This window comes from Ursus americanus, unplaced genomic scaffold (assembly GCF_024610735.1).
Source record: "Ursus americanus isolate L20-20 unplaced genomic scaffold, mUrsAme1.1.p SCAF_65, whole genome shotgun sequence".
Taxonomy (NCBI): domain Eukaryota; kingdom Metazoa; phylum Chordata; class Mammalia; order Carnivora; family Ursidae; genus Ursus; species Ursus americanus.
The window spans coordinates 1,271,015-1,285,002 of record NW_028273647.1 but is presented as its reverse complement, the minus strand read 5'-3'; the positions used below and the strand labels follow the sequence as shown (position 1 = coordinate 1,285,002).

The 13,988-nt window shown below is 46.3% G+C and overlaps 1 protein-coding gene across 1 annotated transcript in view; it reads left to right on the top strand.

The window, feature by feature from the left end:
• Positions 1-13,988, top strand: part of LOC123784912 (uncharacterized) — a 127,960-nt gene that overhangs the window by 25,030 nt on the left and 88,942 nt on the right. Inside the window, exon 2 of the mRNA XM_087860461.1 lies at positions 425-522. Coding sequence (XP_087716587.1) covers positions 425-522 — 98 coding nt within the window. The remainder of the gene's footprint in view (positions 1-424; positions 523-13,988) is intronic.

The window sequence follows — 13,988 nt, the reverse complement described above, 5'->3', positions numbered from 1 at the left end:
AGTTTCCAGTTGCTTCACATGTATTTCTTTTCTTTTTTTTTTTTTTTTAAGATTTTATGTATTTATTTGACAGAGAGAGATACCAGTGAGAGAGGAGACACAGGCAGGGGGAGTGGGAGAGGAAAAAGCAGGCTCCCAGCGTAGGAGCCTGAGGTGGGGCTCGATCCCAGGACTCTGGGATCACGCCCTGAGCCGAAGGCACACGCTTAACGACTGAGCCACCTAGGTGCTCCTTCTTGTGTGTTTCTTAAGTAGAAATAGGTTTGAAGACAGGGTCGTGGTGCCCTCTTCTCACCCCTCATCCCAGGCGTTGCCCAGTAGGCTTGCGTGGGAGGTGATGGAACTGGCTGAGGGGTGAGTTCAGTAGAGCTTCAAGAAGTGAAAGGAAGGGGGTTTTAATGCGCATGTTGTCTCTCCTTGTCAGGTTCTCTGAGGACTATGGAAAGAGGAAAGAGAAACCGGGAGCATTTCCTTTAAACCCACGTTTGATTTCTTCACAGAGTTACCGTGGCCTTCAGAACTGTGAGTATAATTCTCTTGCTACATTTGTGTTTTGGTTTTTCCTTTTGTTTTGATTTTTCTTTCATCTGTCTTAAGGTTTCTTTGACATATACTAGAAACAAATAAAAGCTAGTTGATTTTGCAGAGTAGGTGAGGGAAGAAATATTAGTTGTTTAGTGCCTTTTATGTGTGGAGAGAGGCAGGCAGGATGACAGTCCTGTCCCTGATAGTTGTGACAGTAGCAGCATGTGCCCTAGAAGAGTGCCCCAACAGGGTCAGCACTGGGCCATCCAGCTCCTAGGTGAGTCTCTGGCAGTAATCCCCTGAATGAGGCTACCCTTTGCCCCTGTTTCACATTTGCATAACTGAAACAGAGGTTAAAGGTTACTAAGTAAAAAGCAAAGCTGGGATTCAGACTCAGTCTGGCTTTGGAGCCTGTGCTTTTTACTTGTGTTTTATTCTTACGGGCTCTGGATTCAGATGTTGGCTTGGCTGCTTACTTACTAACTCTTCACTAACTACCGAAACCTAGCTCTCTCTCCATGCCAACTCTTCACTGACTACTTAAACCTAGCTCTTTCCTCTGACAAAGGGTGCTCTCCCAGGGTTGTGGTGAAGATGCCATAAGAAATGTGAAATGTGCTCAGCATTCACAAATGTTAGCAATTGCTATTCGGTGGCAGTTCCCCCACTTTAATGAGAGGAAAACTAAGCCCCAGAGATTGGGTTATTTGTGATTTGTTAATTTGTAACCTTGGCACTTGTGCTGCACTCCACAGTTGGGAGGTTATAGAGTTGAGATTCTATTCCAGTTTGTCTTATTTCCAAAGACTGCTCTTTCTGGTAGGCCTAGTGGTAAATCGAGGACAGATCGTTGATAGAAGATTCATCAATCTGTCTTGTGGTATTAGCATTGGTAAGATTTTAGCAATACATTGCTTTGGTGTAAAAGCCCCATAAACTTAGACTTCATGGATTCAGAATTCAGAATCATTATAATTACGTTGAATTTGACTTTGGCAAGTGTCTTTGTCTTAGATGTCCAAGGGGCAGGACCCTGGATTGTTTTTCCATTTCCTTCTGGGGGTCAGTTCACTTTCCTCCTTTGTTCTCCTTTCTCCCCCAAACCCACTTTTGTTTCTGCCAGGATTAGGTATTAGGGAAGGGAAGGAAAATTGTGTCACGAAGTTTCAGTTTCCAAGTAAGGCCTGGAAGTCTTGCTCCTTTTCTCTGATTCCTTCTACCCTTTCTTGGCTACGAGAGGCACCTGTTCTGTGTGCTGTGCCAGGTGTGACTCTGCTGTCTTTTGGAGAAGGCCATGCCCAGCTGTTTACATCCCTTGTCTCCTCCCCACCCTCCCTGCACATTTCGATGTTTCTTCCTGTACCAGTGGGCTATATTTATTGGGTACAAGTCTGTTTCTGCATCTTTAAGGGAAAGATTTTGTTATTTTGTTTCTGCATGTTTTCTGCTTGACCCATGGGTAGTTTTCACTAAATGCTGGATGAAGTAGTGTTTAATGCTTGCCACAAAATAAGTTCTCTTTTCTTAGTGGATCCAAACAAGAGGGAGAATATCAAGTATAACTTTTCATCAGCATTAGCTATTAAAAATCGTTCGTCATGGTAGAGCCCAAGACAGTTTCATATTTAGCAGAAGTTACACAAAATTTTTCTTCTTAATGTGATGTGCAGCGGAACGAAGGCCTGACAGGGAACTGAGAGCCCGTTCTTGGCTCACTGGAACTTTGAGCACCGGGATATAATCTGCTGCTTCTAGTTTGGCCCTCCCCTCCCCTTCCCCCCTGTTTGAAAATATGTAAACCCAGGAAAATAACCTTATAACCAGTGTTTCTATAATTGTTTCCCCCAATTCTGGACAACTGGTGAGGCCACACGAGTAAGCCTGGCTTTGTACAGCATCGACTTAATGGTGTTCCTCTGAGACCCGGGTTCCTTGATGTACCTGAGGGCCCTGGTCCACTTGAGCCCCTGCAGGACAGATCAGGTTCTTGGTTCTTGATTTGTTTTGGGGTGTTGCATTCTTAAGGCAGAACTTGGGATGGAGGTGTTTTACAATCAGAATTCTAGGAAAGCAAAGCAAAGTTTTGGAGGAGTTGAATTGCTGAAATATGTATGGAGATTATTTTCAGGGTTAATGGGCTGTGGGGAGGCAGTAGACAGAAAGGAAGGTTGCCTGGAGACCCATCTGAAACCCCCCATTTGGTGAATAAAGATAGGTTATTTAGCGTCAGGTAGCTGAGAACAATCGACAGAGATTGGGCTGTGAGGTTCTGGGGCTGTTTGTCCAAACAAAGAGTCGCTAGGGTAAGGCGGTGCTGGCTGTCGGCTCCGGAGGGCAGCTGTCCCTCCCTCAGTGTTGAGCCCTGAGATTCGGCTGAGGTGTGAAAGGCTAGTGTGTTGGGAATAGACACTGGTGGTGGGGGTTGGAGGGTGGGGGAGAGTAGAGGACAACCAGGAGATTGTCGGCACGCTGTTCAGGGAACCAGGTGAGCAGCAGCGGAGGCTGGGATTGGAGCAGGAAAACTGGAGGTGGTGAGAAGCAGTTGGGCCTTGGATGTATTTCAAAGGCAGAACCAGTAGGATTTGCTGACAGATTGGATAAGGGGTGTGAGGACAAAGGGAGGAGTTGAGTTGACTAGAAGGCTCTTGGCCTGGGCAACTAGATGGGGGGAAGGCTGTGGGTGGAACTTGGTTTAGAGGGCCAGATGGGGAGCTCACTGTAGGCATTTTAAGTTTGTGATTCTGTTAGGGATCCAAGTAGAGATGTCATGTAGGCAGTTGTAAATAGGCATTTGGAGCTTGGAAGAGAAGTCTGAGCTGGAAGTGGCCATGAAAACGCAGTGACGGTCTGTGGTCACCGAGGGAGTGAGCACAGAGAAGACAAGCAAGCCTGAGCCTCGGGTCACTCTGCCATCAAGTGCTCAAGGACGAACATGAGCAGTGTTTGGCACAGAGCAGGTGTGAAGAAGACCACAAGCACTGGCCCCATGGGAAGAAGGGAAGAAGTGTCCAGGAGGAGGATGTGATCAACTCTCTGAAGTGTCAGGAAAGGTCATGATGAGGACTGAGGTTTGGCCTTCGGGTTTGGCGACTTGGAGGACACTCTGGCAAGTGCTCGGCGCAGTGTGGGGGCGTGGTCAGAATGAAAGCCCGCCTGGACGGTGGTGTGAAGGGGGAGAGGGTAGTGAGACAGATTGCATCTGGGTGACTTAGGTCCAGGGTGTACGGTCATCCTCACACTTACTCACCGTCTGGGTGCTGAGCAACGCAGCCGGGTCCCTGAGGTCCGTGGTGGTGTCTTCATGTCACGGGCGGGGAAAGGTCAGGTTCAGAGCTTACAGTAGCTTTCTCAAGAGTACGGAGCCGGCAGGCTGACGCCAGGTCTCAGGCCATGCACGCTGTCCTCAGCTGCCCTGCGTCCTGAGGGTGGAGAGACACTGTTGAAGGGGGGAAGGGGTAGCGTGGTTGAAAAGTTGTAGGAAAACGCTTATGTCCTGCTGGAAGTGCTTCTGTTAGAGAATCTGTTTCTTTTTCTTACTTAGAAATTTCACTTCTTTTTTTTTTTTTTTTTAAAGATTTTATTTATTTATGTGACAGAGAGACAGCCAGTGAGAGAGGGAACACAGCAGGGGAGTGAGAGAGGAAGAAGCAGACTCCCAGCGGAGGAGCCCGATGTAGGACTCGATCCCGGAACGCCGGGATCACGCCCTGAGCCGAAGGCAGACGCTTTAACGACTGCGCTACCCAGGCGCCCCTAGAAATTTCACTTCTATCAGAGGGTGGTACGTGCATGTGTTCAAAAGTAAAACAGTGTTGAATGGTTCATGCAGAACCCAGCGGGCTCCTGTCCTGCCTCCACCATCCGCCTCCCAGAGCTGCCTGGAATCCTGCTTATCTGTTTCTTGTAGCATTTCTGTCCACGGTTCCCAGCAATATCTATGTAGAGGCAGGGCCATCGATGCGTCACTTTTAGACAAAGTTACATTTTGAACTCCCATCTTTCCCCACATAGTTGTAGCACAATTTTTGTTTAGAGCCATAATTTGGTGAATTGTTTTGACTTTGTTAATGTTGCTCACTACTGAGCTGGTTAATGTAGCATGATTATATTCCCTTTTAGTTCCACTTTTTGTTTTCCTGTTTTCTTGAGCTTAACAAGTGCCACTTTTTTTTTCTGTTTGCTTGATATTTTTTTTTTTAAAGATTTTATTTATTTATTTGACAGAGATAGCCAGCCAGCAAGAGAGGGAACACAAGCAGGGGGAGTGGGAGAGGAAGAAGCAGGCTCATAACGGAGGAGCCTGATGTGGGGCTCGATCCCACAATGCCGGGATCACGCCCTGAGCCGAAGGCAGACGCTTAACGACTGCGCCACCCAGGCGCCCGTTTCCTTGATATTCTTAAGAGTTCTCACTCTCCCTGACAGTAGGGCCTCTTAATAAAATTTGCCATCTGCTCATGTGTATTCCTTCTGTCTTCACCCCCAGGGACATCTGTTTTCTTGCATGCTGGACAGGTTACTCTCCCATGGTAGCAGGGTTGAGGTGCGTAGGGCAGATCCTGCAGGAGCAGGCGAGACCAGGTAGAGAATCCTGATGGGGAAGACAGTGATGGGGAGCTCAGAGGGAGGGGGACGGTGTCCTCCTGAGGGAGCAGGTCCGGGCATGGTGAGTGGGGCTCGCGGTAGTTGGGGAAAGGCATTCCAGGTGGAGAAGGTGAGAAAAAGCAGAGCGGGACGAGATCGGTTACTTTTTGTTAACCTACAAAGCCTGTATTGTGGCGCCTCGCTAGGTGGTACATGTTAACTTAGTTACTGACTCTTCCTTTAAGACCTTTAAATAGATTTCCATGGAAAATGTGACATTCAGATCGTTAAACATGTCGTAAATTTTTTATTTTTTAAAAGATTTTATTTTTTAAGTAATCTGTACAGCCAGCGTGGCGCTCAAACTTACAACCCCGAGGTCAAGAGTCGTACACTCTACTGACTGAGCCAGCCAGGGGCCCCTGTCATAAATTTTAATATTTTCTTAAAACTTTCGCATAGGATATATCAAGACACTTAAATCCAAGAGATCATCTTAAACTGTTGATTCCATGTATTTGTTCATGGAAAAGTCTTTATGGACTATCCCGTCACTGAGGCGGCCCAGCCAGTCATCGTGCAGGAGTGACCAGTGCAGCCCCCCGCTGCGGTCGTCAGGCGGGAGCAGGATGAGCGACCACAGGACGTTTCAGAGGCTGCTCTGTGTCTAGCTGGATGCGCAGGATGGTGTGCAGGGAGGCCGCGGTGTCGCGGAGGCGGGCAAGCGCAGCCCTGTCTCCGTGGCCCAGTTAGGGAGGCCCGTCACGAACTCGGGAACGAGTTGGTGCAGAACCAAGAGTGAGTGGATTGGCTTCTTTTGAAAAGAAGCATCGCGCAGTTTGAAATGCTGAGGCGGGATTATAGGAAATAAAGTCCGTAAGTGCCTTTCAGGACTGCCAACTGCAGGGCACCTTTTACGTAAATGTGCTGCACCTTTTATGTGGGTGCCTGGCTATTCTCCTGGACGGTCAGGAGCCTGTGTTTAGTTCAGTGGGTCCGCCGTGTCCAAATGTTACCTGCTTCCTGAAGCTTCTGCTTTATGCTCCAGGCTTTGCGCAGGACACCCTTTATCTTGCCAATAGTAGTTACGTTTGTGATTCAGGAATTCTACATGAGGGAAGTCGTCAGAATTGTGATACCTGCCGTTTATGTGTGTCATTCATCGTGTGTTTTGAGTTGTGTGTAGTGTTTATAATAACAAGGTAGTGATTACTGTCCCCACGCTGCAGAGGAGAGCCCGGAGCCAGATACCAGTCAGCCCGAGGCTCCACGTGGTGGTGGCAGGCTCTCCTGTTCCTTGACATGAAAGCTTAGCCCTTGCTCTGAAGTGCACGTGGTGCTCCTGTGTGCGGGCTCTGCCTGTGATAGAGAGGGGGAGGGCTGCCGCCCACTGAGCGGTCTGCAGACCCTCAGTATTGTCACGTGCCAGCCGTGCTTCCGCCACGTCGGGATGCGTTGTCACTAGTGTTGCCAACCATTGCACGTGGTTCCCCGTCATTGGTGTTTCTGCTCATACTGAAGAAAGATTATGGATTCATCCCATACTTGTAAAAATGGGAAAATAGGTCTGTTTCTGACCCTAGTAGTAGGCAGGCAGCTTTTCCTGTGATTCTTACACTCTGACTAAGGGGGAGAGAGGATGTTTCTTTCTTTCTACCTGCCTTGGCATATCGTTGCTATCTGCCAGGGGGGAGGGGCAAGTGGGGCGTTGGGAGTGGCGATGGCAAGGAAACATGTTAGATTTGTGTCTCCTGCTCATGAATTCTAAGTGCTTTAACAAAATAGACAAACTTTCCATCATTTCTTCTTTGATAAACTGTCTATTAAAAAGGATAGGTGTCTCAGCAAAAAATTCAACTGAAAAAATGGCGAGAAGCTTTGAGTAGATACTTCATCCATTTCCTGTAGATAACAACATGCACACAAAAAGACGCTCCCCGTCATCCCTCATTAGGGAAGTGCCCGTGACAGCTGCAGTGGGTAGCGCTGCAGTCCTGTGAGAATGCCTCCCATTCCCACAAAACAAGGCAGCAGAAGGGGACAGTGCCCAGGTGCAGGGCTGTGGGACAGCTAGAACTACATCGCGCTTTGCTGGTGGGGATGCAAAGGGTTATAACCACTTTGAAAAAGTAGTTTGGCAGTTGCTTATAAACTTGAATATATACTTTTCATACGATCCAGCAGTCCTACATGGAGGCCTTTACCCAAGAGACATGCAAATTTATCTCTACACAAAGGCCTGCATATGATTGCTTATAGCAGCTTTATTCCTCTTTACCGAAGATGGAGAACAACTTGGAGGTTCGTCAGGTGGGAAATGCGTGAACAGGTTGCGGTGCACCTGTGCGGTGGGGCAGTCCTTGTACAGCAACACAGAGGTACTGACTGCTGACATCCTCAGCAAAACAGGAGCGCGTCCAGAGCGTTCTGTTACGGGCAAACACAGAGCTCTGTACAACTGTGGTTCCCCCCTGATAACATTCGGATAAAGGCAAAACTATGGGAACAGATTGGATCAGTGGTTGCCGGGGGCTGAGGCTAGGGGAGGAGAGGACTGAGTACAGGAGGGCGTGAGGGTGCTTCGTGGGTGATGGAAGTAGGCCATGTCTGCCCTGTGATGGTGGTCATACACTGACTGTGTCAGTCAGAACCCAGCGAACAGTGTTTTACTGTATGTAAATTTTACCTCAATAAGCCAAACCCAAAAAAAGGTGGATGACTTATGTATATACACACGTAGGTATTACACACACACACAGGCACACACATTTATATACCCACGCTTGAGCTCCCTTTTTCTTTCCGGTGGATTAAATTTAATTTTTCTGGATTAGGTATCCTGAAAGTTTAAATGAAATAGATTGTAGCACAGACACTTTGTGAAAACATAGGATCTTGGAGTCTTTGGTTGATTTTTATATTCTTATTCACGACCTGAAGGCTTTATAATGTGGTTTGTTTTTGTATAACATGGTTATGTAGTATGGATGTCACGTAATTAGCATAAATAAAAGATGTTTTATCAGTTAAATTATGTTAAGATTCCTTCCATGTTCAAGCTCTTGTAGCTGTGGAGAAAAATAGTTTTACTAGCTTTAAAAATTAATAAAAAATGTTTTCTTTGATTCATGACAAACTTATACAGTCTTCAGCTCTGTCTTTAATCAGCTGTAACTGTAGGGTATGATTATATTTCAAACCGCTAGACCTAAGAATGTACACAGAAAATAATACAAGTTAGCTTCACTAAACCTAAGGCTTCATTGTACTTGCGAGTCAGATCTCTTCACAGTATGTAAGAGGGTCGCTTGTTATTAGTATGTGGTGCTTTGCGATGCCCTGCAGAGCAGTCATTCAGCATTTTTTCCTAATAAACCCTTCTTAGCAAAGCCACAACAGTGGGCAGGGACGGGGATTAGAGTGGAAAGTTGTGTATTTACTTTTCATTTAAAAATCAAAATTTGACTATAGACAATAAGAAGGCCATTCATTTAAATGATGAGGTCTTCGTTATTTTGCGATCAGAGGATATTGCCGTGTGTGGTTATAATGGAATCTGATACAGTAAGATGCAGTGTAAGAGGCCCTTCCTGAGCTGCTTTATGTTTGCTTATCCCGTGCGCTGCTCTGGGGGCTGGGGGCTGGCTTCACTGTCTCTGGTAACCTTGTCCTCTGAATGGTCATCACGTAGTCAATATGCGCTAACGGCCTCCGTGACCGTCGTGTTTGGGAACAGAAGGAGTAGGCTGCTCTGCCTTGCGTTTGTTCTCGTCTGACTGTCCCTGTGTTTTGCTGTGGGAATCTGTGCACTGACTGGTTTTGAGGGTTTGGCCCCTGCTGGGATGCTTCTTACAACTGGCGACCTTTCCAGCTGCTGTCCGCCAGGTGGCTGTCCTGCTGCAGTTGTCACCGTGCCGCCGCAGGGGCGCTGTGTGTCCCAGTGTGAGTGGTGTGTGCCGCTGGACAGCCCGCCCGCGTGGGGGGATGTCTGCGAACAGCTTACAGTGTGACTCGCTGTTCCACTGAGAAGTTGTATTTGTAGAATAGAAGAAAAACGGATGTGGAGCATGAAGTTTGAAAAGTGTGTTTGTTTTCTTCTGTGGTTCAAAAGGGTACTTAACGGGTCATCTTAAACAAAATGTACTAAAAGATATTAAACTCCTTTGGGGCTTTTCTGGATGACTCAGGATCCTCAGTACGAACACCTGTCATTTTCAGCGTGTGGTGGCCCCACTTCTGCCATTTTCCTCAATATCAGGCTGTGTGGCGGGCAGCCTCTGAACGCCCTTCCACCACCCTTTCTAATTTGCTACTCCTTGTTTTTGTTGTTGTTTTGTTTTAAAATGAAGCCTTGTGTGTTTTTATGGAAAAGTTGTAAGTAGTATAGGCAACTTCCAAATACCCTTCACCTAGATTGACCAGTTGTTAACATTTTGTGACATTGCCTGCATGGCCCCCTCCCCCCACCTCTGGATATAGAAGTACATGTGGCACATTTATTTTCACACACTGGAAGAGAGTAAGTTGCACACTTCACGCCCTTTACTCTTAGGTACTTCAGTAAGTATTTACCAAGAACAAGGACTTTTGGGGCGCCTGGGTGGCTCAGCCATTAAGCGTCTGCCTTCGGCTCAGGTGATGATCCCAGGGTCTAGGGATCGAGCCCTGCATCGGGCTCTCTGCTCTGCTGGGAGCCTGCTTCTCCCCTCACACTCCCCCTGCTTGTGTTCTCTCTCTCGCTGTCTCTCTCTGTCAAATAAATAAATAAAATCTTAAAAAAAAAAAAAAAACAAGGATTTTTTACATAGCCCAAAATAATCAGTATAGTTATCAAATTGGCAAATTTAACATGGGCCATTCTGTAGTTTACAGTCCATATTCACAGTTGCTCTGTTAATTACAGTAGTTTTCCCCCCATACAGGACCCAGTCTAGAATTACATGTAGTATTTATTGATGTTTCTATGGTCTTTTTAGTCTGGATATGTTTCTCAGCCTTTCTCCATCATGGAGACTGTTCTAATTGTTTTGTAGGTCTTTCTTCCGTTTGGGTTCCTGTGATGTTTTCTCATGATTAAACTCAGATTACGCATTTTGGGGGCCAGGCTATCAGAGAAGTGGTGCTGTGCCTTTCTCAGGGCATCGTATCATTTCTCATATCCATTATTCGTCTCAGGATGGCACATGATACCGGCTTGTTCTGTTATTGGTGAGGTTAACATCTAGGAATTTGTGGGGCTGCAGATTCTTGGACCCTACTCCTGACCTGCTAAGTCAGAAACTTAGGGCTTGAGTCTATGTTTTTAACAAGCCCAAAAAATGATTTTGATGTATTCTAAAATTTGAGAATTACTGATCTCAGGTGATCAAGTTAGGGCGGCATCTGCCTAGTGTCTGCTCTCTAAAATTAGCGTTTATCCTTTGTAATGAATGAGGAAATCTGTAGGGAAATATTTGAGGCTCTGTGACGTTTTGAGCTTTTAAACTGATCGTTTGGCGCCCCCACGGATGATTCTTGCTTGAACTAGTTATTACTAGGTAGTCGTGCAGTGGGGACGCTGTTCTCACCTGTCAGCTGGCATTCTCCCTTAAGGAGAGTTTCCCCTCCTTTGTTGACTCACTCAGTTGTTCACCCAGTAGTACTTCACGGATTCTTGTTTGATTCAGGGGCTTATAGTCCTTAACTCTCATTCATTTTGATGCTGGAATGCCCCCTGATTTGGTTTTCCAAATCATCTCCTGTGTTGTTTTGACACGTCCCCATTCTTTTCTGAGCACGACCTTCCTTTTGGCACAGTAAGATACTCCCAGCATTTCCTGTACTTTCTCTGCCCCTGTGGTACAATCAGCTATTTCTCCAAGATTCCCTGGTTCCTTTTGGTGGGAGATGGAATTTAGAGGCCGGGATCTGAGTGGGAGGTGTGCTCCTTTGCTGCCAGCTATTACTGCTTCCCAGCGCTTCCTGTGTGTGTGCACGTGCTTGTGCAGCTCTGCTCCAGATGCAAACATCTTGTTGTGTTCGTAGGAGCCGACGAGTCTCCGATCAGTTTCATTGGCTTCCAGTTGATGCATTTTTCTTCCTTTCTCTTCTCTTTCTTTCGCAGTCTCACATGCACCTTTCTACTTCGGTGGTTAGTCAAAGGTTGGAGTAGAATGTATTCTCAGATTTGGGGGTTTATCTTGGGGTTCCCCTGCTTCCAGCATCCCTCCTTTACATATCAGTTGGTCCTCCAGCCCCCATTTCTTTCTTCTGAGACCTCACGCCAGTAAGACTTTTGCTTTCTGCCAGTAGAGCTCGCCCTGGGTTGGGAAGCACGTTTAGTCAGAGGAGCAGCAAACTGGCAGATGTCCTGGGGTAACTCCATTGTTCAGGGGAGAGCATTCACCTCTGGTGTGTGCCTCTGGGCTTCCTGGGTTGTCCTGCCTATGCACATTTCACTGTCTGCCAGGGATTTGGGCAGTGTATTTATATTCAGCCTTGGAGCTCAGCATTTTGCAGCCCTCTTGCTTCCAAAATTTCCCCCTTAAATTTATAGCCAGTGTGCTGCGCATTAAGGTGGTACGGTAGGGCTGCAGTCCTGCCCTCCCAGAGTTGGGGCTCACAGTATTGCCAGGCAGGAAAGTGACAAACACTCCCTGGTTTGTACCAGATGCAGGGACAGTTCTGACAGTAACTTCTTCTCAAGTGCTTGCCTGCCTTTGGTCATTTTCCAGTTCCTTCAGATGGTTGGTTTTAGTGATTTTGTCTGATTTTTATAATGATCTATGGAAGAAATTGCTCCATTGTCTTCATGTAACCATTACGGAAGGCTCACTCTCCCTTTTGTCTTATTCTTTTCCTCTGAAATCTAGCTTCATCTTTATTTTTGTACCCAACGTTTCATTATGGTAATTTTCAAACAAATGGCAAAGTTGTAAAAATTTATGGTTAACATCCATAGACTCCTCCACCCCCTGGATTTTACCTATCATGTGTTATTATTCTTGCTTTCTCACGTAAATAACCAATTATCCATTTCTCCATATAGTAATCCATTTTATTTTTTAGGCTGTATTTCAAAGTGCAGATATCAGTATACCTCACCCTATGTGTTTCAGCGTGCATATTGTTTACTAGATAGAGTTCATTGTGTGTTTAGCGTATTTTTCCTTCAGTGTAAAATTTCTATACCAGCTGCACATAACTCAAGTATACATTCACTGAACTGTGGCAAACGCATCCACCTTTGCAACCCAAACACTTATTGAGACATAGACCATTATCATTTCCCCCAAAGGTTCCTTCATGTCCTTAGTATTCACAGTCCCTGCCGCAGCCCCTGCTGCCATTCTCACCCTGACCCCTGACAACTGCTGTGTTCGCCCCCTCAGTTCAGTTCTGCCTGCCCAGGGGTTTCCTGTCAACAGAATCATACCGTGTACATGGTGTACGAGGCTTGTTTTAGCATAGTGTTGCTGAGCTCATCCATGTTGTTAGTGTATTTGTAATTCATTCCTTTTTAAATTATTATTTTTGGGGGGAGGGCAGAGGGAGAGAGAGAATTTTTTTTTTTTAAAGATTTTATTTATCCATTTGACAGAGAGAGAGGAGAGGGAGTGCACAGGCAGGGGGAGCAGCAGAGGCAGAGAGAGAAGGCTCCCTGCTGAGCAGGGAGCCCAACTCAGGACTCGATCCCAGGACCCTGGGATCATGACCTGAGCTGAGGACAGACGCTTAACCGACTGAGCCACTCAGGGGCCCCGGAGAGAGAGAACCTTAAGCAGGCTCCACACTCAGTATGAGGCCCAGTGTGGGGTTCGATCCCATGACCCTGGGATCACAACCTGAGCCGAAACTAAGAGTTGGATGCTCAACCAACTGGGCCACCCAGGCTCCCCCTTGTCCTTTTAATCACAGAGTTGTGTTACGTTGTATGAGTCTGTCATATCTTGTTTATCCGTTCCTTTCTTGATAAACAGTTTTATTTTTGAAAGAAACTTTTGCTGGATGTGTAGAATTCTAGGTTGATGGTTTTTTTCTTTCAGCATGCTAAACATATTGTCATTATCTTCTCATCTTTGTGCAGATTTCTGAAACTCATTTTCTACAACTTTTCCATCTCTGATACTCTACCTTGCAAATTTGAGCCACTCAGCTTCCCAAAACTTGGAAGTTTTCTCACCTTAACTCCCTGAGGCTGCTGCGCTGGGCTTGGGTTCCCTTCCTGTGCCCTGCGCCACGGTGGTTCCCAGCTGAACAGAGAGGGGACGGTGGGGCTCACAGGCCTGTGCCGCTCACTGTCTCCAGATCTGAAAAAAATAGTTTCATGGATTTTTACCGTTTTTCTATTTGTTTACCATGGCGGGGTGGGGGTGGGGGGCATCGTTTTCCGTACCAGTTACTCCTGCACGTCTGAAGTGGATGTCCCTAAGTCAATGCTTTTTAATGGAAAGCAGTTCGTATGCTCTATTTCTAAATTTTCTGGAAAATATTGTGAAAGAAATTTACTTGTTTTAATTTTTTTTTTTAAGATTTTATTTATTTATTTGACACAGAGAGAGACAGCCAATGAGAGAGGGAACACAAGCAGGGAGGGAGAGGAAGAAGCAGGTCCCCAGTGGAGCAGGGAGCCCAATGCGGGGCTCGATCCCAGGACCCTCAGATCAAGCCCTGGGCTGAAGGCAGACGCATAACGACTGAGCCACCCAGGTGCCCCTACTCGTTTTAATGTTAATTTAGCTACCGATTTTACGATCTAGAAAATCTCAGGTTGGTTTCCATTTTGACAGAGGGGAACCTGTATTTTGGGCAGACTTTCATTTTAGTTATTTTGTTATTAAACTGGCTTAGGGTAATTGGTTTATTCTGCATCGTATTTAATGGAAAGTAGCATTTCTTGC